Consider the following 24360-nt stretch of genomic DNA (forward strand, 5'->3'; position numbering starts at 1 on the left):
TTCACTAAACTCCTCCATTGTGTTTATGTCTTTAACTGTAGCACTTGGGGCCATGGAGAGTTGCGGGCACCTGATACAAATGACTGGACATTCTATTAAATTCAGTGCTCTAAAAGCTAGTTAAATGGTTGCTTTCAAGTTTCTGTAAAAATTCAATCTGGTGTCTTAGCACCTCGGAAAATTGTCCGTGTACCAAACGAATAAAAGGACACCAACTTGTAAATAGCTGGTGACCATAGTGCTATACTCTATGTATTTTAGATAGTCATAAAATCAAATAAAATGCCTGGTTCCCATCAAATGACAAGAAAAGATATCCTTGGAAAAAGAGTTATTCGAAAACATCAAGCATTTACCAGGATAGCATATGTCAAGTGCACTTTATTTTTTCATTATTCATTTAAAAACAGATGTTTTAAAATAAGGAAAATATTGACATAATTTCTGAATATTCTGGTGTGTTGCTTATCCCAATTTAACAGCATGAGCTTTTTGTGTTTTAATATCTTATTTACATTTCCTATGAAAGTCAAACATCTTAAAACCACCATTGATATTTTGCTCTAGAGATGAAAACGGCTTATACACAGCAAACTTATCTTGTCTATATTAGCAAGTAAGACATGCAGCTATATTTTTTTCTGATTAGAAACTGGATGTGAAATGTGAAAGAAGTGAATGACATCAAAATATTAAAACTGCATGATGACAAGCATAGGCTATACAACAAGTTTTAGATAAAGCCATGTTTCAATTTACCTTCTGCGTTAAACTTCAAGTTAAAAGCAAATAAACTATTGTATGTGATAACTTTGGGATGTTTCAGATATTCTCAATAAATGAAAGAAAAGTTACATATTGATTATGGTAATATTGAATAACTGTGCCTTTAAAATTATTCACATATGGGTAGGATCAGGGATTCTAGAAACTATAGCCTTATGGTATTTTTCTATATACATTTTACACTACAAATAAAAATTTAGGCATTTAAGTTTTGATCCTCTCCTTCCTGTCTGAAGTGTTAAAAATATTCTCTCATGTAATGAAACAAAAAAAATGTAACTTTCTCGTTTTCTGTATATCTTGTTGCTATAAAGTACTTGTGGTACTATCTTCACTGAGGCTTGTCTCAGGAAAATCAATGCCAGATTAGCAAAAGCAAGCTCCGACATTGGGAGCATATCAAATAATTCCAAATGGGATGAAGAATCACACATATTCAGTCATAATCAGGGGTGGATTCAAGTTTTGTGAGGCTTGAACCTTATACAATTTGGGATACCTTCTTTAAGGGAAAGGACACATGATTACATATACAAAATTGTTAGGGCCCTCCCCTGGCCTTGAAATGGTCCATGAAAGTAAGATTAAACTTCAGGATAAAGTCACTTCTGGTCATACCTTTAACCTTAATTTGTAGTAATCTGCAATATCCCACATAGCCTTCCTGCCTGCAGTGGTGGTTATTCCACAGAATCTCATATTCAGTTTGGATCTGTGTCATATAAAACTACTTTTCTTTTGAAAACTTAAAGTCAAAGTAACTGTTGGTTCAAAAATGTAGACACATTGAAAAAATTTAGCATGACAGCATTTACTGTTTGTGTATTTAGACCACACATTTTCATTTGGACTCTTTAAAAAAAAAAAAAAAAGAAATTCATGATTGATGGTTAGATATTCTTATGACTTTAGGGACAAGACAATATCTTTTAGATACTGACATAAGAATCTATTAAATAACACAATAGAAATATAATCCTTACGTCACAGGAAATTTATCTATGCATGAGAAAATTTAGTAAAGACCATAGCTACTATGAAAAACATAATAAAATTGGTTTTTAATATTTTTAAGGATTAAAAATAGGAATAATGGGTTTGGGTAGGAACATTATTAATTATCCAAACTGAAATCACTTGATTGTTAGGTTTCTATTTTGCCTGCATAAAGTAAGAACATTTACTGACACAGGTCTTATTTTCACTTGCCATCCACATCGCAATGAGAATAAGATTACTGCAGATGGGCATCTACTTTCTTTGGGTTCCTAATCTCTCTTCTAAATATGATTTCTAAAATGAACTTTGAAGAATCAGCTAACTCAGGAAAACATCAGAGGATTGTATCCTATTATCATACTATTTATGTCCTATGAAATATCTATTGGTGATACATAATTTATAGCAGCCATAGAGAAAGATGCTCTTTAACTTTGCGTCTCATGGTAGCATGGCTCACTGGATGGAAAAAAAAGTACCTATCCTTATAACTTGAAATGGCATCCCTAAGCTACATCATGGGGACATGCAACATTTAATGGATTATTATTAGTATGGTAAGAAACACTTGGGTAAAGTTTGCAAAAGGAAAAATTGTGATGTACAAGCAGCTGAATACTCTTGCAGTTTTATTACATTTCTGAATATATCTTATTTTTTCAAATTCACATCACATGATTTTCATTCCAAATATCTTGTTCAAGTGCTTTAAAGCAAACTTTTGAGCTCATTATATAATTTCAAGCATGCTGCATGAGGAATTTGTTAATGCCAATACTACAACCAGATTTCTGTATTAATAGGGGTACATAATAATAAAGAAAAGCCAAACACTTACAATGAAAGTAAAGTTCTTCATCTCCTTCTTGGTCAGCTTTGCTATAACCACAGTGCCTGGAAAAAAGCAAATTTGTGAAGTCTCAATCAATAATCTTACTTTATATATTTAAAATTCAGTACAATATACGTTAGTTACTTAATAACATACTTGTTACAGCTATAAACTAAATACAAAAACTTCCTGTCCATAGTTATAAACCCATTTAATAATAATATAGCAATTCTAATGACTTAAAAAATGCACAGAAACAAATGCTTTGTGTGATACAATGCAAAAGAAACATTTTTTGGTGGATATAGATTTATCAATGAGTGAATATTTACTTACACTTCATTCTGAAAATAAAAACATGCTAAATGGTTTCCATAAACTTTCATTTTAATAACTAAGAGTAAATCTTTCCCCCTCTATCTTCTACATTTATTATGGAAACCTAACTCTTAAAATAACCAAAAAAATTCACCCAACAGAAATCACAGTACTCATTCTCTTTAAACTAGAAGCAGTGATCAAATTCATACTGTATTTTGGTCTTGGGAGAATGACAATTTATTGATCTCTAAAGTTTAATATCAAAGAACCTTTGCATTTACTATGTAAAATTCTAATATACTAAATCAATAAGTAATAGGCTGACATAATTCTGAAAAATCAATATATTTTATGATAGAAATTAGAACTAATTTGTATTCTACCTTCTTCCAATGATGAAGCCAAAGACCATGAACACCAAAATGATGGTCCCTGCCACAGCAACCACGGCAATGATAATAACCGGATTCTGTTCACTGGAGACGGCTGTCGCTATAAACAGAGAAAACAGGCTTGGAAACTCTTGACATCATGCGAGAACTTGAGAGGTTAAATAAAATAAGAGATATGTTCTATTTAATTCACTTCTAATTTTCAATAAATGCATTATATTATAACTAATGTAAACATTTATTACAAATAAATGTTTATTTCTGCATTTTAAAGAAGTGGTAAGGACAACGCTTTCATTATTTCTGTTTATCAGCTAAAAAATAAACCTATAAATGCCTATTGAATGACTATACCCCTGGTTAGTTACTGGAAGCTTAGTTATGAATCAAGAGGTAAACACATTTGATCTGCAAGAGATATTAAATACCTGTTCCTCAACAAGGCATTTGATCCCTCTGTGTCTGTTTTTCTGGTATGTAAAATAGGAACCGAAATACATACCCCATGTATTTTTTAAAGCACCTTAATGTACACTGAAGGCTTTATCTCTCATATCATCAATTTATATAAAAAGTATCATGTAATCATAGCAAAATTTCATAAATTTATAGTCCACTATAATTCAGGAAACAATATGAGCTAAATTACTTGTATTTATTCTTATAAAGTATCTGGTAAATGCATTTGAGAGTTTAAGATTACAGAGCAGCTAGCCTATGTATGAAAGAGCAAACTTTCTGCAAGTACTTTTAAAGAAACCTTTATCATTATCTAATTATAGATACTTTCTGCTGTACAATACTAAGTGATTCTTCTATGCTCATTAAAGCAAGCCCAGCTAGATCTTTCTGAGAGTCTCTTTGGGAACAAGTATATGTTTGCATGTTCTTTAAAAACAGCCTCTGATTTAGATATTTCAAAGTGACATGAACTTATCACTTCCATTTTTCCAAATTAGTCATATTTTCCCCAGAGTATATTTTCAATACCAGTATAGACTTCATAAAATCATCAGACACAAAAACAATGAAATATATATTCCAATAAATAATCCAGTTGCAAATATCAAATAATATATAATGTCAAACTAATATAATTTGCTTACTCTCAAACAATCAACAGCTATAATCTTTGATTTAAGGCAGGATGGAAAAATACCACTCCTTCTTGTTGGTGACAAGGGACTGGGTCTCTGGAGTAGTAAATCATATGTAGGCAGAATATATCTGGCCACAATAGACAGCATAAAGCTTTTTTGGATTGGCCTTTCTCTTGTTTATCTATGTCTGTCTCCTTTTGACAACTTATCTCTTAATTTTGCACATCTATGCTAAGAAGAGATAGTTCCCGAATTGAAAAACAGTAAAAATAGCCTTGGGTTAATAGATGGCTTCTGAACAAAGATATTATACACACTCCCTAATTCACCACCTGGTGATTTGCTCCCCGAGGGAACTAAACAAAGGTTAAAATAAAAAAACAGAAGTAGAAGAAAACAACTTTCAAGCTTTAATTTATGAATTACAGCCTATTATCATACAAAAGACAAAAGATGGCTTCAAGCATTTTTGTTTGTTTTGTCTGGTTGATTTTTTTTTTCTTTTTACCTGGCTTTTTATACAAATTAAGAGGGGAAAAAGAATGGAGTAGCTCTACTCATGAGGAAGGAAAAAATTACACACATATGTGTAGAAATTCTTTCCATTCAATCAATGTGTCCCATGGGTCTAATTCCTTGCTTGTCTTACACTCAGTTCTTCCCTAAGCTTTAGAAACAGAACTCCAGTGAGAACACTGAACTCAGGTGAATGCTGAAACAGAATTTGTGAATGTTTATTTATCCATTTTTATATATAGTTATGGCTATACTTTAAACTTTCCATAGGTAACATTATGATTAATATTTTCATTTATTTTATGGGTAATACATTTTAAAAGTAATTTGTAATGGCTGTAATCAGAATACCACGGGTTAAAATTGTAAAAACACTAGATTTGACTTTGCATAGAAGGGAATTTTAGGATGTATTTAATATGTGCAATGGAATAGATTGTTAGTTAAACATTTTTAAGTTGATATTTTCACGTTTTTATTCAAACTAAAATTACATAACAAGAGAAGTCATTACATCATATGTAAGATGCTATTGTGTGCTATTGTTACATAATTTAAAAATTATTATGGGTCCATAACAGTTGTATATCTTTATGGAGTTCATGGACGTTTTGATACAGTCATACAATGTGAATTAACCAAATCAGGGTAATTCCATCACCTCAGGCATTTAGCATTTCTTTGTATTGGGAACATTCCAAGTCCACTATTTTAGTTATTTTAAAGTATACCCTAACTTACTGTTGATTATAGTCACTTTATTGTGCTATCGAATATTGTAAATTTCTTTTTTCAAACAATGCTCAGGTGACTTCAGTGGTATCTTCCCTCTTGCCCTGCTTCCTAGCACAATGAGTCACTGCTGATAACAGTGGGCCATGCCCTCTCCTGGGTCTTAACTGTGTGGCCTGAATCTGTGTACCTGTCTTTCACTGAACTTTCAATAGGGAGCACCAACTGTGCCATGTGTCTCCCTGCATCCCTAATTCTTTGCACTGATTCTTGTGCTAACTCAGTAGTTCTCAATGGGTAGTCTGGGAATCCATGAGGGTCCTCAAAAGCTTTTCAGGGAATCTGCAAGGTCGAAATTATTTTCATATAATAGGAAGACGTTATTTGCCTTTTTCACTCTCATTTGTTCACAAGTACTCAGTTGAATTTTCCAGAAGGTATATGACATGTGATAATGTCATCACTCTGATGGCTAATGAAATGTGTGTGTGTGCTTGTGTTTTTAAAGGCTGTGTTTTAATTTCTAATGTGTTGAATATCCATAAATATAACACACGTAAGCAAAATTTGTGGGAGGTCGTCAACACTTTTTAATAGTAAAAGTGTCCCTGAGATGAAAACGTTTGAGAATGACTGTGCTAAATAATAAGAGATGATAACTTGAGACTTTTCCTGCTAGGCACTATCCCGGGCAGTTTGTGTATATTAACTTATTTAATCCTCAGAATATGCTGCGAGTTGGCTGCTGCTACCCTAGCAATTAGGGCACAGAGAACTAGTCCTACAACTGGACATGGCAGAGCTGAGATTGGAAACCAGGCATCTGTTTATAACACTGCTTGATACTGATAATCTGTTCTATGTCAATGAATGTGAGAGATTCATTCATTGCTTATTTACTCCTTGCCCTCTATGTGTTAAAACCCACACAAGACATTGGCAAGACAAATAGCAAGAGATGGAGATAGGAATCCTTCTTTCATCAACTTTACATGCCAGTGGGAGAGAACATGCCAATGATAAAAATCACCAAGTTCTTCTAATGCAAAAATCTATTTTTAACATTTCATGTGATCATTCAAGTTCCATTACTTTAACTAATTTCTAGGAGTCTTGGTTACTTCTTTATTAAATAATGAAGCACTGAATAAATAGTAGTTTGACCCAATATTCTCAATTTACAAGTCAGGAAAAGGCATAAATGAACATGTGTAAATGATAAGGAATGTTTAGGTAAATGTGAGATAACTAATTGACATTTCTAATTTAAGTTTAAGCTAGTCATTAGAATATGAAAAAGCATAAATTGAAGTATCTTATATTTATAATCTCAAGGTGATAATCATGATATAAGTCTGAGACGAAAACCATAACAGCACATTTTAGCACTAACCACTCAAATGTTTAGATGTTGAAATCTCAATTGAAAATGCTTTAATGTTTTGGGGGCCACTAAACTTAGATACTCTCATGGTCTTACGTACTCCATTTAAAAATGGTAATCATGAATGATAATGGCATCAAGTTCATCGCACCAATTTATGTGACAAATTTTTAAATTGATGCAATTATGTTTACAATTCTATGTAAATGTTTTATATTACAAATTGATTTCAGCATACTTTTTAAAGTTATTTTAAAATGTTACAAAATATTTTGAAAGGAGAACACTGTCAGGAAACTTAACAAGCATTAGTTAATGCACAGTATATTTGTCAATTTAATCCACCTTTTACAGATCTATAAAAATCTTTCTCTGAAGTCAAAATAACTTTTATCAAAATTTATGATTTGATTTTTTTAATTGAGGAAAGAAAATCATGTAACATTTTTTCATCTTGCTTTTGTTTAGAATTTTGGAGGAATGCTCGATTGGCAAGAGGAGGTAACAGCTGGGGGAAGCTTGAGCCTGAGCAGTAACATCAGGAGGAATCAGAAACTGCAAAATACAGAAACACACACTGAGACCTCAGCCCAGGTGAAGGGCAGCCAGCAGGGCACTTAACGTGTTCTGAACTTGCAGTCTGACAGTAAACTGGGGCATGCATCCCAACATATTCCTGCTTATTTGTTTATATAATATATATATATATATATATATATATGCATTTTTACTATACAATCTTATATTTCATTAGAAAATGTAAGCAAAATTATAAAAGGGCTTCAACAATATTGTTATGTTCTATTTTTAGTCTGAGTAGTGGGATATTCATTTAGTTATCTTCTTTATAGTTCATATATATTTTAAATATATTCTTTAGTATCCTGTAACAAAAATGAAAAGAGAAATGGCAAACATAAAAGAAATATAATTTCTAAGATCTTCTTCCTGAACTCCAATTTTTGAAATCATTGCTAAAGGGCAAGTAGCTTAAATTAACATAGGTTCTTAGATACCATCTTTCTCTTGTCCACCCTGGTTTACATTCTTGCCTCATTTGGAATTTTCTGTGAAGGAGCAACTTTGATGGACACAATTAGAGTGAGAACATTTTTGAGGTCTACAAAAATATCTTGTGTCAACCCATAAAATGAATGAGTCCTGCTTCTGTTTCTAACTTCACCTTTTTTTTTTTTAAAAAAAAATATCCAGTCTGTGTTAAGGAGACTAATTTAAATCACAAGGTTCTAAAATTACTAAACCAACAAATGTTAAATTAATATTATGAACAACTTTTACAAAGTAGATATATATGCATATATATTTACCTTTATATGTAAAAATTATCTTGCTTCAAATCATCACCCTTGATATTGAAAATAAATATATGCTAGTGTTATTGAGAATAAGAATCCAAACCAAAGGTATAATTACCTTCAAACATTTTACCTGTAGCTTCCTCTAGTGTAGCAACATCAAGTCTAGGACTGTAATTTCCATAACCAGCAGCAGTAAAAGCTCGAATCTGGAAAACATACACTGTTCCTGGTTTCAGATTATTAATGGAGGCTGAAGTGGACTTGGTTTTTACTGTTGAGTAGGTCCGTTCCCGTTGATCCTAGAAATGATATTTACAGGAAATATTTAATTGGGATTGCAACAAGATAATCTGACAACCAATTCTTGCAATTTATTTCAGCTTTCTGCTCTGTTTTTGTAGAGGCTACACTGTACGTTGTGGAATATTATAGAGTTGTTCCTAAGTTAATATAAAATATAAATGTGAAACACATGCCTTTGTTCTATAAATTTCAAGGAGAAATAATTTTGTTAAAACATTTATTATGTTTTGAGCCTTTGCTTTTTAGGACAGGGCATAGAGGCAAGAACTATTTAGCCATAATAAAATCAAATGTCCTACTGGTCAAAACATAAGCACACCTGTAAAGGTGTTCATGTCATAATGTAGTTGTCTTAATTTTTTTCCTGAATGTTATTCAGCAAGCAAAAAGCCATATGGTAAAAATTAAGAAAGTTATTAAATCAAGAAATTCAGCTTATACCATCACCACACTGATATATTATTTTCAATAAAAACTGCATTTCTCACAGAATAAAACCATTTCTGCAGTGTAGTATTTGATGAAGTATTTCAAAATTAAAATTATCAATATAAACATTAAAATCATATGATTTATGGTTGGACAATATTTCAAACATCATTTAGTTCAATTTCCTCATCAGATGTAAAAACTGAGGTGTACAGAGTTTATCAGAATAATAAAGTTATGTTTTTTTATCAAGTTTTTCATCCTATAAGCAACAAACACATTTTATGTACATATATATGACAAGTATAAGAATTAAATATAAAAATTCAAGCATATAAAAAAACTCCACCAAAGTAATATATAAATGAATACAAATTTAAAGCATCATTGATGTGACTCTTTTAGACTATTTATGAATAAAACTTATAAAATTATACTTCATAATATACAATTTTAGATCTCATTTGTTCTATAATGAATACCTGTGTTCAACTTGATCAGGCAATAAAATTATTCTTTGAAATCTGAAAATGTCATTCCGATTGTTTAATTTGGCATCACACTGATATTTGCAAAAGTGTGAATAAATATATACTTAAACTCAATTTAGAACCTTTAGTGATCTTTGATTCTCTTAATTATAATCATGAATAAAAATTATAGGTGGTATTATATATATTTATCTCAAATATAAAACTAGGCATAACTCATATTAGATGTCACAATGATAGATCACATTCTTGGACACATCACAATACAATGTAATACAATATTATTACTGTCTTCTAATAATTGCCTAGTCTGCAAATTTTGCAAATGTAAATACATTCTATTTCTGTCAGGCAAAATAATAATTATTTGAACAGATTTATTTGAAAACAAGGATTTGCAAAATATTTCAGATTTGCATTGTGAGAAAATTTACTAACACCACCTAACTTATATGTTTTAAAAATGCTTTATTGCTTTTTAAATTTGATATAATTTCAGCAGGGACCTAATAACTGTTATGGAAAAACATATATAACAAAAAGAGCATTAAAAACAATGATCCCCTCTGAAATACATTTGGTGGGATAAGAAATGTAGCATATAAAATTCAGCTTTGGCTGTGAACTTATAAATATATAATGTAAATAATAGGAAAAATATTTTAAATTGAATCTGAACATTAAAACTAACCTTATTTAAAACTGTTCTTTCTTCAAAGAGAAAAGTATCCCTTACCAATGCACCATGTACATTTAAATTCATTCAATCAAGTCAACTCAACACCAAATTTTTCCAAAGCTTTAGGCCTCTATTTTGTAATTCTGTCAAAAATGGTTAAAATGGCTATGTATATTACAGCACTTCAACTAACTCAGTTAAGTCATAATAGTAATACTTATAATTACTATTTATGTTAGGACTAGTAATAGTTTTCATGTTTCAAACCTTGAACCAGGTGTTTCTGTGAGGTTGAGCTTTCCGATCATAAATTGTGGATAGGATATATATTACATATAAGTATTATATATACATATATTTCTCTTTCCAAATGAGAGAAAAACAAATATGCTCATATACTCAGATGTATCACTACTTACTAAAATTTAGCTGTTGTAAGGAGATTAAAAAGGTAGCACTTGTTTTTTAGTCATACTATTTTTCTTGGAGGGAGGGGAGTAAAGAAGTTGTAGACATGATTAATATAACATATATGAAGTAAAATTCAGGAAGAATTTGAAGGAGTGAAATAACCTCATCTGATCCATAAGTCTGGAGAATATTACATATTTATTATGAAAAATATTCTTATTTTATATTAGTAAATTATTTGAGGGAATCATCATTATCACTGAAACCTAAATTAAATAAATCATTAATGGCCCAAACAGATATACTAAAAGAAACATTTTCCAAAAATGCATTTGGCTGTGTGGTTTCTGTGGTACTAAAACATCCCACATCTAATTATTATAATATCAAAAACTGAATAAATAAATACACTACAAATGGAATATTTTCATTTGTGTAACACAGAAACTTAATACACAGAAATCACAATGAAAATGATGAACCAGGGATTCAGGGAGGTGGTTATTAAAAGTGGCTAAAATTAACCACACGTTTGAAGTAGTCCCAGATAGTTGGCGTAACGACCAACTTCAGTCTACGATACGGTCGGATGACATGAGACACACCGCACGTTTCTGTACATTTCACCTGCTCTTAGCACTTACTTTCTCGTAGTACTTGATTTCATATTCTGTGATGACTCCATTGGGATGCTCTGGCTCCTGCCAGGAAAGCTCGACACTCCGCTGCAGCACTCTCTCCTTCATTACTCCGCTCACTTGCGAGGGAGCTGTTTGGACAAGATGTGTCAATAAACAAAGAGAAAATTCACTGGATGCCTCAAATCAAATGTCACAACTGATCAGTCCCATGCTGTGCCAGTTTCATTAAGGTAAAAGAAAGCACCTTTTCATAGCTCACAATTCAGAAGCTAATGAATATTCAAACAGGACCTTATTACTGTTCATAAACCTTAATAGAAATTTAAATTAAAGTGCAAACAGGAGAAGATAGCATTGTTCAAGTTAGTGAAAAATGGAAATGATGGGGCTGAGAATGACAATTAAGCAAATGAATGCTAATTAGGGCTAGAAAATATGATTTCAGATTAATCTCCAGTGATAAACTAAGTCCAAATATTTATTTCACATGCAAAAGCAATACACATTTTAAAAGAAAAAGAAAAAAATAATTTAATATTATGAAAGAAAAAGTAAATGAAATGGCTACTTTAATCTTCAATTAAACGGATCATACTTTTTGAAATGTTTTCATATTTCATTTTGTGCTGCTGTGTGTGAGAGTGTGTGTATTTGTGTGTGCGTATTCCCAAAGAATTCCAAGTAACCTTGGAAAAATTGTTATACTTTATTAGGTCAAGGTTTGAGAAAATGCCACAACTGCTGCTACTTAATATATGTGCATGAACACACATACATACACATACAGACTCTTGCATATGTAATTTATACCTACGTAACCTAGGCTTCAAGCTTTGAAAGGAGCAATTCGAAGCGACAATCTTGCTTTCCCTTTCTATATAGATAATAATATGCTTAGAGTTCTTTCATTCTAATTAGCGACATATACTCTTTTTGGTAGCTAAGTCTGTGGAATGTAGCAAACTAATTTGCTCTGTCTAATTTGCTCAGTGATGATTAACTAGTTGTCTACTCTGTCTAAATGAGTAGCTGCTCTGGCTTGGCTGAATTTCAGTGGGGTCATTATGTTCCATGTATCATGCTCTATCTCATTTTGTAAAATATTTTCAGGCTGTTAATTTAATTTTCAGATGTCTGAAATTGTTAATAATCCTGCTGACAGAAAAGCAATTATATGGGACCAAAGCCGTTTAAGCAACCTTCCAATGTTTATCCCTTTGGCTTTATTTTGTTTCTTCTACTTCTTAATATTTTCTTGCATCAATGTTTAGAAAGCACATTTTTCACTTCTTTCTAGCTTGGCGATTTTGAAGGAAGGACATGGAAGATGCATGCCTCCTATTTTCTCCCAGAATACTAACAAAAGCATAACTAGAGCAGATTAAGTGGGACAGCTTTCCCTTGAAGGATATGCAGCCAAAGTACTCGACAAACTGTGTTTACAGGCTAAACGCATTTCTGATATATTTCAATGAAGCTGTTTTCTAATAAAAAATATTATTTTTATCCCAACTTTTTAAACCTGAATATATGCAGTAAAAAACTCATCTCTAGAGTGATATGTCTCCCCACTCATAACATGCTTAGTACGTATCAGCAGACTGCTAAATTCAAGAGGCTGCTTCTTTAGGCTGTGGCCTTGGGACACATAAATCCCAACTAATTGTGAAGTGAGATTCTACTTAACAAATAACCTCTAAGAATATAACTTAAGAAAAATCATTAAAAATTGTATTTTAACTTTAATTAGTAAAAAAAATACAATGCAGCACAGGCAAGAATAATGCAAGAGTCAATACACTGAGTTACCTAATAGGGCTGCTAGTCTCTGATCAGGGTTTACAATTTATGTGTGCCGTTTAAAAATAGGTTATCAGAAAATAGGTTATAGAGTTAGTCTGTGTAATCTCTAGGTCTCTTTCAAATAACACACATAGTTTAATGCGATTTTCAGTTTAAGTAAAACTATAAGACATTTTGCTTGGTTTCCATTTCTAACAGTATAGTGAAAGAGGCAGGAGACACTGAATTCTTCAAGTTATGGAAGAGACTTGGGGTATAAATCTACCTCATTTAGTTTCTGATACATCAAAGCAAGATCTAAATATAAAACCAAATGATTTCTGCAAGTTACACACTAAAATTATATTCATTATTTCATCCTGGAAAAGGAATTTTACCAATAAAATTGTAGTAGAGACTGGGGAAAAGAAAGGCACCCCCAAATAAATTTGAAATATATAATATTTTGAAACTCATATCACAATGCTAACAGTGTAGTATGCTACAATGTATTTTCCCTCTTTTGCACAAGGAGCCATATCTGTAAGTGACTATACTCTTGATTTCTTGTATATTTCTTTTTTTTAATCCCTTGCTGATTCTATATCAAGTCATACATTTTAAGAGGGTCAGAAATGGAAGTACTAGCACATGGCCCTTGAGAATGGATAAACCACAGGATAGGAAAAATCTCTCTGTGTCTTAGTTCTTCAAATACAACATTTGGTAGAAGAAAACGGATTATATTTTCCCTCGTGTTTCAATATCTCAGGCATAAAGAATATACAACTCACAGGATATACAGCTTATAAACAAAAACATCTCTAATCTTGTCAGATTCTAACAAGGTCATTATTTTCAAATAAAGTTATACATTAAAGTAAAATTGAAGTGTCATAAGGTATGCTAATCTTAAAACACAATGATATCTATGGTTAATATATATTTGATCTAAATTAATAACATCGTAAAAATTTCACTAAGAATGTGCTTACTCTTACACCAAAATATTCCATTAACTACAATCTAAATTCATCTCTGAAAAGGCAATGTATACAACTAAATTATATGCATATTTAAGAAACAATTAGGTGTCATGACACTTAAATTATAATTTTTATAATTATAAAAATGAAATTAAATATATTGTAATTGGAATTGATGTGAAGCTAATAAATGATGTGAAGCTAATAACCAGTACTAATAAAGTTCCTGAATTGAAAAATGTAGGAAAACAAATACTATATACAGAGGAACTTTTTGATGTGAACTTTTAGTAGGGTTTCTAACAATGATTAACAGTCATTTCTCACTTGAGTTTCTAGAAATATTTAAATATAAAAATGTATTTCAACTGAAGAAACAGATGGAACTTTCTTTGACCATAAGGATCTTCAAGATTTATGAGGGACATAAGACACAACAAATACATAAAATATAAAACAGAGTAAGCCATGGAGGACATTATTAATCATATTGGGAATCTTCATAAATGGCAATGAGAGATGATCTTAGGAAATTCAAAAATGGTTTCCAGAGTTCAAAGTGGCAAATTTCAACAGCATAAAAACAAAGTTGATAAAGTTGATGAAAAAGGAAAGCAAAAGTCTAATGAAAGGAAAAAAAGTAAATGTGTGAAGAAAGTTTGTTAGTATGAGGTTTTGAATTGAAAAATAGTAACAAGAGGCCGGGCGCGGTGGCTCACGCCTGTAATCCTAGCACTCTGGGAGGCCGAGGTGGGCGGATCGTTTGAGCTCAGGAGTTCGAGACCAGCCTGAGCAAGAGCGAGACCCCACCTCTACTAAAAATAGAAAGAAATTATATGGACAGCTAAAAATATATATAGAAAAAAATAGCCGGGTATGGTGGCGCATGCCTGTAGTCCCAGCTACTTGGGAGGCTGAGACAGGAGGATCGCTTGAGCTCAGGAGTTTGAGGTTGCTGTGAGCTAGGCTGACGCCACGGCACTCACTCTAGCCTGGGCAACAGAGTGAGACTCTGTCTCAAAAAAAAAAAAAAAAAAAGAAAAATAGTAACAAGAATAGTAGGTTTATGTACTGACCTGAACCAATCAGCATTTTAGAGATTTTGAGCTTCAGGCACTTATATGTGATCTTTGATTTTAATCAATTTTCAATTAAAATCCAATTACAAAAGATATTTAAATTACAGGACAGGATATATTCATAAGGGCTACATTCCACCCCCCATAACATGTTAGGTTTACCTACATGTAAGGGTAAATTTCTTAGCATGAAGTAGGAAAAAAGACAATTTTATTTTATTTATTTTTAAATTTTTTTTTGGCTTAAAACAGCATAAATTTATTATCTCTAAATTTCTAAAGGCTGAGAAAAAAGACAATTTTAAAATACAGTATAGTAGGAAGAATGGTTCCACAAAGATGTCCAGACCCTAATCTATGGAACTTGTGAATATAAAAATTACATGGCAAAAGCAACATCGAAAATGTTTAATCTAATAGACCTTAAAATAAAGAGATTATCCTGGATTTTTCCCAGTGGACCCAATCTAATAACATGAGCCCTTAAAAGCACACACAGATGCTGGAGAAGTCAGGAATTTGAATCATGATAGGGAATAAACCTGCCATTACTGGTGGGGAGGGGACAAGGAAAACATGAGAAGACAGAGAAGCAGCCTTTAGGAATAGACTGGCCTGGGCTGACAGGCATGGAGATGGAGACTTCAGTTTTACAAGAGCAAAGGAACCAAGTCCTGCCAACTACAGGAATGAGCTTGGAAGTAGATCTTCCCCAGAGCCTTCAAATAAGAGCCCAGACCAGCTGATAACTTGATTTCAGCCTTCTGAGGCAGTCAGCAGAGGATCCAGCTGAGCCTTGTTGTGCCCAGACTTGTGTCCCATAGAACTGTGAGATAATAAATGAGTGTTGTTTTTAATTGCTAAGTGTTTATAGTAAATTGTTTTGGCAGTAATAGAAAACTAAGACACACAGTAAAGACAAAAGTAGAAGTATTGAAATTTTTATGATGTCTAAGAAAAAAGGTTAGTGATAGCATGGTTAAACAATGTGACATGTCAAATTTTATGCTGAAATGGCAGGGAATAAGGGAATATTGATCTTAAGACCAAAATGTAATGTTTTATAGGAAAAAAAAATGCTGTTATACATTTCGGAGGAACATATTTTTGTGGTAGCACTTTTATGAAGCTAATGAATTTGATTTTGGATTAGAAAATTATTTATACCAGTCTTCATTTTTCCTACACTTAAAAGTTCTGACAGAATTTCAACAAAGAAAGAGGATGGAAAAATATATATGTATTTCAATAATACAATGAGGTAAGATGTGTCAACCAACATGAAATAACCTTTCATCATTCATATCAAGTTGTTAAATCTATTGACATTTGTTAGATTTCCATTAGTTAAATGCAGAAAGTAAAAATGACAATATCTTTAGAATAAAGTTAAAGGAGAACCCAACAGTAATAAAACGATAATCTTTTACTGACCACTTTTGTTGCTATACATTATCAGTATGGAATTTATTTTTGCTAATTCTTTGAAACAACAAATGTATGTGTTATTAGGAGCTTAGTATTTTACAACACACAACTTTTGCACTACAAGACAAACATACAAATTTATTTCAGTAACAAAATACTAGTCATAAGTATACATAGTGCAGTGTAGTATCATGTGACATAGCAATTCTATTTCTAGGTATGTAGATATATGTATAAAAATGTTAACACATAGTTCTACTAAATTTCAATTTCCTGGCTATGAAAAAAAGGGTCAGTAATAATAGTATCAACAATAAGTATACAATTTTAGCTAAAAAGAAAAAGCACAGGGACTAAGGGCAAATGAGTCTGTAGCAATTATGAGCAATCCATTTGCAATAGATGTCTGTCAAATTATCTTTGGTTGGAGAGAAGGATGATATGTGGCTAAAACAAAGTTTCATTCTATAATAAGTAGTTGAAAAAATCAGTGAGAAATGAATGATCTTTTTTTCAGAATTAAATTATGTTATTTGCATCACTACTTACTTAACATACCAATTAGGATGGTAATGTTTTAAAAAATGTAAAATACATAAGAAGCTATGTAACACAATAAATATTTAAATAAATTCAAAGAACAGTTACTAAAAAGACAACTTGAATACGTGGTAAGATCTTAAAGTTCTGTGAAAAAATAAATTTTTTGTTGAGTTAACAAAGCAGGAAAATGAAGTAGATAAGGGCCCGAGTCAAGTATAAATGTGAGTTATATCCATCTATAACTTACATTTTCATTAAGGTAATAAGATACATAACCAAAACAACAAAAGTCACTGCTTCACTATTTGATCAACTAAGAACAGTCCTTTTCTTTAAAGCAATGATTGTAAAAATGATCTAACAATATATCTTTCTGAGAATAAATTTTTCTTCTCTGTTATCATCAGATAATTGGCAATCAATTGTTTGGACATTTAATTAATCACTACAGGAGTTAGCATTTGCCAGCAAAATTTCTAAGTAAAATGCTTTAAGGGGCAAAGAGGTGAGGATTGCGGAGGAAGCTACTATTGGACATTGGTTTTAAATACATATTGAAACTCCTAATCTCTGCTAAAGTATTGACTGAAATGTCAACCGATTAAAGGGTAAATTGTAACCCCCCCGGTACAGTTTTATTTTAATAGAAATTCTCTGAATGTAAAAAAAAAGATAAAATAAAATTTTGAATATAGTAAGCATAAATTAGGCAACTTTCCAGAACTAGCTTTCCTATACCTAACAATCCTACTCAGAAAGGAATAACTAAATGATGATCTAATATGAAAATTTAGAAGGTTATGAAGCACTTAATATTGACTCATACATGTTATCTAATTTTTCAATCAACAGGCAATACTGCTTTTTTATTAGTTTAATTCTATTCAACATATAACCCTATGAGGTAGGTATTGTCTGTTCTATTTTACTGGTGAAGAAACTGATCCTTAAGAAATTATTAATCAGTAGCAGCCTCTCAGAAAGGTGCAGATTTCAGATTTAATCCATGTTTTTAAGTCCTAATTCCCAGATATCAACTACACTGAAGTAATTCTAGGCTCTGGCACTTCCTGAGAGAAGAAAATAGTGAGAAGCTGAGCAATCATTCATTCATTTAATCTTTCTTGAGAATCCATGATGTGTCAAGACATTAGGTTTTGGGATATAAGGATGAAAAAAAGATCCTCAAGGATTTGCTCAACAAGCAGTAGTCTAGAACATGCAGATATATGAAGAGATCTATCTGAGCAGAGATTTTTTAAATTACTTTTTTAAAAAATGACAAATGCATGTATATGCTACAAAATTAAAAAAGTAGAAAAGAGTAAAAATTGAGATTCTCTTCCAACCTGGTCTCCATGTCACAATAGTATCTTTCCCTAAGGCGACTACTCTTACTAACTTCTTTGGTATCCTTCCAGAAATAGTCTAGGTAAATACAAATGTATCCAGTTTTTCACATACACCGGTATTATTCTAATAGTATAGTTCATAAGCTTGTTTTTTTATTTGCACTGTATTTTATAACTTATATCATTTAACACATACAGCTCTGCATCACTCTTTTATCAGCTGTGTTGTATTCCAATATGTTTTTTTTTTTTCCCCCACCTCTTTCTCTTACAAACTTGGTGTAAAGTAACTGCTGACAAACTGGTATCAATATGAATAATAGGAGAAGGAAATATTTCAAATAAATCTAGTGCTCACAAGTGAGAAGAGGTGGGTAAGGTTATATGAACTGAATAGGCAAAATGTGACCATTGTTAAAACATAAAGTTTTTGCTTTAGAAGAGGAAATGAGGACTAAATGAAGTCATCATTATATAGAATATTCTAGAGCACTGCCACACAAAGTGCAGATTGGCTACACAAAGTGCACCTGAAAGATGTTTGTCTATGAGAAGGTGAGAAACTTGTGTCAGATCACATCAACTATGTCATTAGCAATTTTTTTGTTGTTGCTGAGCCGACATTTTTTTCTTAGTAAGATTTTCTTGATGAAAGAAGCATTTCTTCTTCTTTGCAGTTTCCTTGATCATTTTCTTTCTGGTACAAGCTACTTATCTGTCATACATTGGTACTTTGAGTAGTAGTGTCTTTTAAAAGTACTCCAGTGTTAGTTTTAAGTACTCTTCACTGTTACACCAAAATGCCCAAAAGGTAAGATCACCGTAACAATGTTTTTACTGATTTCTGATGAGAGCTGCATTAATTCATACCTTCCACATGCAATTCTTCATAACTGATCATAGTATAAAGAAAGTTGTATGGACTGCAAAGATGATGAGATCTCATGTCTACCTTCCAGGATATTGTAATTCAGGAAATAACTTACAATGTGCATTTATAAAAATAATTTAAATGCAAAACTAAATATTATAATATAGATGAAATATAAACCAAGTGCCTGCAAATTCTTGGAAGGCAGTAAAAAGCAAAACACACAAAAAAATTTCCTGCCAAAAAATCATTTACAATTCAATGTTTGGTATAACAATGTATTTCAACAATTGTCAGGAATGTTGGCATCGTATCTATAATTGCAAGAGATAACTTTATATCCATTAGATAATAATAGACCCAGGTTCAAGACTGAGCCCATACTCTTCTCTCCAGTAGCCTGCACCAATAAGTAACACCACCTAGAATCATTCTCCCTCTAATACAGCTAATATGGAACTCTTTTTTGTTTACAGTTGAGTGGCTACACAATGTGGCATTTAATAATTTGATACTTCTCTATCTCTTCAGCTATTCTGATGCTCCTTGAAGGCAGGAAACTTTGAAATGGATGCAACAGAGTGTGGGAGTGAAGAGCATGGGCCAAAGAGCCAGCCTACTGGGTTTGCACCTGGGGTCCACTGCTTATTTGTTGTGTGACCTTGAGCAAGGAATTGAACCTCTCTGTGACCATTTTCTTCTCAGCTTTAAAACAGAGATTATCAGAATATATACTTCATAAATAGGATTATCATGGAAATTAAATGAATAAATACATATTAAATACTTAAAACCATTCCTGGCACATAAGAGTTACAAAAATTTATTATTATCCTATACTTACATTGTATTAAAATTGCTGATGTGTGGGACCCATTCCAGAATATGCTGATTCTAAGATAAGATTCAAGCATCAGCATTTTTCACATAAGTTTGAGAACAATTCCTTTGAAACTTTGGTAGGAGCATACATTGTGACTTGTTATTTCAAAGTGGGATTCCAGCACTCTCCACAATCAATGCTGGAAATGTTAGATTTTAAATACTATATTGACAGTTTTTATTCAATATCCATTTCAGTAAATGACCAATTTATATAATTCATACTGTATTTTATATATACTAGCTAGATGGAAAAGTAATACATCAATGTTAAGTCATTTAGAAGGAACTCATCATTGTAAAAAAATAAAATAACTACGAAAATGAGAAGAGGACCAACAATGACACCCTTTTCAAAATGGTATAATATATATTGAGTAGGGAGAAAAATACTGATGAATACTATTTTGAGTGATGAGGAAACTAGTAATTTAAATGATTTTTAACCACTTTCATATTTGGACAATCAGGCAATCTGGCTCCATCTCTAATTTTTTCCATGAATCCATAGCCAAAGGATATGTTATTTATACGGTGAACTTTATTACTATGGTGCTTTAATGACAGATTATTTATAGAAATGATTTATCAGGAAGTATGAGGCAGTTATGACCTCTCTTGCAGGTCATCAGAGCAACCCTTCAAGTTGTACATATTTTCTTTGACCTTGGATAATGTTGGTTTTTTAAATATAAAAAGAATTACATTGTATTCTAATCACAAAAATATTGTAATTCCACTTGACAATTTTTAGATGTTAATTTAGTCCAAATGCCATATTATAGGTACCTTTAATTGCAATTTTCATAGCTATCTATTTGAATTTTATACGTGAATTTCTATATTATACATCATTTTATATTTTGATACACTGTAACTGTATTTTCTTACAGGATGTACATCAATGTAATCCTTTAGTTAGACAAGGTTTATTTATATTCTATTATATCTATCATAAAAACATATGAATGATTCTTATATAATAATATACATAGTAATTTTATATAAGTCACATATATTATTATGTGATTAAGTTTATTAGTTCCTCTTCCTAAGTATCTACACAATGTTTAAAATATTGCCTTGTATATTGTAACATACAGGAAATTGAGTATATTTTCCAGAAACAGTAAAGCATGTATTTAAAAACATATAGGTTGTTTATTAAGAACAGGGTCACTGGCAAAAAATATTAAAGAAAGAGGAGTGTGAGATTTGCCTTAAGGGAAAACCACATACATGTGTTAATCATATACATTCAGAATAAATAATTTCTCCATTTGAATAAAAGTTGCATAACTGAACACCAACTGTATGCTTGCTCTGTGAGTACACTGCATTTATAATTTCCTAAATAACTGTCTATTGCAACAGCATTTTTCATTATTGTAAAATTATTTAATGGTTTGGAACCAAATTTTTAAAAAATAGAATAAAATTTATTCCATCACATATAGTAGTAAATATAGTTTCATAAAAAATGTTTCACATGTGTGCATATGGATAGACATATATCTTTTGTAAAGATATACAATATGCATCTGCAAATTATTATTGATAAATATATTTAATTATTTTTTTATTTTTTATTTCAGCATATGACAGGGCTACAAATGTTTAGGTTACATATATTGCCTTTGCCCCAGCCAAGTCAGAGCTTTAAGCGTGTCCATCCCCCAGACTGTGTGCACTTCACACAATAGGTGTGTATATATACCCATTCCCTCTTCTCCCTCCCATCTGCCTGATAGCTGATGAATGTTACTACTATATGTTCACTTAAGTGTTGATCTGTTAATATCAATTTGATGGTGAATACATGTGGTGCTTGTTTTGCCATTCTTGTGATACTTCACATAGTAGAATGGGCTCCAGCTCTCTCCAGGATAATACAAGAGGTGCTATATCACCATTGTTTTTTGTGGCTGAGTAGTACTCCAATGGTATATATATATATGTGCCACATTTTATTAATCCACTCATGTATTGATGGGCATTTGGGTTGTTTCCACATCTTTGCAATTGTGAATTGTGCTGGTATAGACAGTTAAGTGCAGATGTCTTTTTTATAGAATGTCTTTTTTTCCTTTGGGTAAATGTCCAGTAATGGGATTGCTGGATCAAATTAAATATTTTTAAAATTTTTGAAATTCTCTGCATTACATGCAAAACATTTAAGGGTGTATCATAGAGTGATATCCATTTAAGTTGATATAATACAAAACATAACACAGTAAAAATATTCGATAATTTTACTGTTCATTTACTCTATGTCAAAATTCTTGAAAATGGTTGAAGAGAATGACCAATTCCATTATATTTTGTCTGCTATCAATCTCACACTTTTTCTACTTTATTATTTCTTTTTATTCTATTTCTTTTCTTTGTTTTCTCTACTCTGATATCGATTGCTTAGGACTGTAGTTTTTCCTGGCCTAAAACTCATATGTATCAAAATCAACCTACTTACTTAAATATGATGTAACGATATTATTTTTTGCAGGGATGTTCCTCATTAGTGGTATTGTTCATTTCATTTTATTTATTTTTTCAAAATCATCGCTGTGGTCCTCCTCAGAATTAATTTAATTTGAATTTCCATCCTATTGTACATTGAATTATTCCAGGAGAAGAAGAAGAATAAAAGAAAAGAGTAAAGAAAGGAGGAAGAAAAGAACAAGGAGGAAGAGCTGGAGCAGGAGGAGCAGGTGAAAAGGAAGGAAAACTAAAGTAGCTCAAGACTCATTAAGTATTACCTTATTTAAAATGTACAATTAAAAAAAAGCTATCATCCAAATTGTTCCGGTAACTCTGAATACATTTCATCTTAAAAGTGCATAAATTTAAGAAATTCACATTGCTTAATAGTAACTTCTCACTACCAGTCAAGATTTATTACTTTATTGCAAGAACCTACTACAAACTAAGCACTTAGTTTAAAATAGTCTGCTAAATACATTTTGATTAGCTTTGCAATTTATATTTTAAAATTGTTGCTTTACAAAGTAGAACCTACTGCCTAGGAAGTCAGGGATGAATGAAATTTGCATTAAATTTCCTAAAACCATATGATACCAATGGTGCAATGTGGCATTAATTTACTATATAAGGCCAGGCACGGTGGCTCATGTCTGTAATCCCAGCACTCTGGGAGGCTGAGGTAGGAGGATTGCTTGATGACAGGAGTTCAAGACCAGCCTGAGCAAGAGCAAGAGAACCTGGTTCTACAAAAAAAATACAAAAAGCAGCCAGGCATGGTGGCACATGCCTGTAGTCCCAGCTACTTGGGACACTGAGGTAGGAGGATCACTTGAGCCCAGGAGTTTGAGTGAGCTTTGATGATGCCACTGCCCTCTAGCCCAGGTGACAGAGCAAGACTCTCTTTCAATACAAACAAACAAAAAATTGCTATATAATATTTTAGTACCAGAAGAAAATTAATGCAGCTTTTAGTGGCCGATTAATGCCCAAGGATCACTTTTATGTGCTGGGAAAAGATGGCTTATGAGGCATAGTTTTATGTAAACAGAGTTACCAATTTATTAATAAGTTTGATTCTGAAAGTTAATTTGTAATTTAGTCATTTGTAATTTGGACTTCATTTACCACAGACACAATATCATAAATAGCAGATTGCGAAGCCAGCTCACAAATATGTATTTGACCCAGAATGTTGTTAAAATAATGTATATTTGCACAGAAAAAGTATTGAAAAAAATTCTGCTTTAGTACTAGTAACTATGCAAAACAGGAAAAAAAAATACAATTAATAAAATGTGTTTGCTATTCCTACTGAACGCAGGTGCTTCAGTACAGGAATTTAGATCTCCCCGAATTCTCCCAACATTGTTTTGTAGTCAGAGACGGAGACTGAAAACTTTCCCATATCGTCTGTCCCTCCCCTTCTCTTGCCACAAATGGAGTTTTGACTTTATTCCTAAATAGTCTCCAGCCACTAAAAAATAACTACCTCAAAAACTAAGTAGGACATAAATACAAAGAAGATAAGTTCCCAGTTTCACCTTTTATCAATCAGAGGAGGGATCTATGGTCTATGGGCCAAATCTGGCTAGCCACCTGTTTTTGTAAATAAAGTTTATTT

The 24360-nt window shown here is 31.8% G+C and overlaps 1 protein-coding gene across 8 annotated transcripts in view; it reads right to left on the minus strand.

Annotated features, from left to right (window-relative positions):
• Positions 1-24360, minus strand: part of EPHA7 (EPH receptor A7) — a 176479-nt gene that overhangs the window by 20947 nt on the left and 131172 nt on the right. For 6 of the 8 annotated variants that reach the window (XM_069487322.1, XM_069487321.1, XM_069487325.1 and 3 more), the window contains exons 6-9: positions 11339-11463; positions 8497-8680; positions 3322-3430; positions 2624-2679 (exon numbers count right to left, since the gene is read on the minus strand). In XM_069487322.1, the coding sequence (XP_069343423.1) occupies positions 2624-2679; positions 3322-3430; positions 8497-8680; positions 11339-11463 (474 nt within the window). The remainder of the gene's footprint in view (positions 1-2623; positions 2680-3321; positions 3431-8496; positions 8681-11338; positions 11464-24360) is intronic. The other 2 variants (XM_069487324.1, XM_069487323.1) reach the window with 1 other exon arrangement.

This window comes from Eulemur rufifrons, chromosome 15, assembly GCF_041146395.1.
Source record: "Eulemur rufifrons isolate Redbay chromosome 15, OSU_ERuf_1, whole genome shotgun sequence".
NCBI classification, from domain to species: domain Eukaryota; kingdom Metazoa; phylum Chordata; class Mammalia; order Primates; family Lemuridae; genus Eulemur; species Eulemur rufifrons.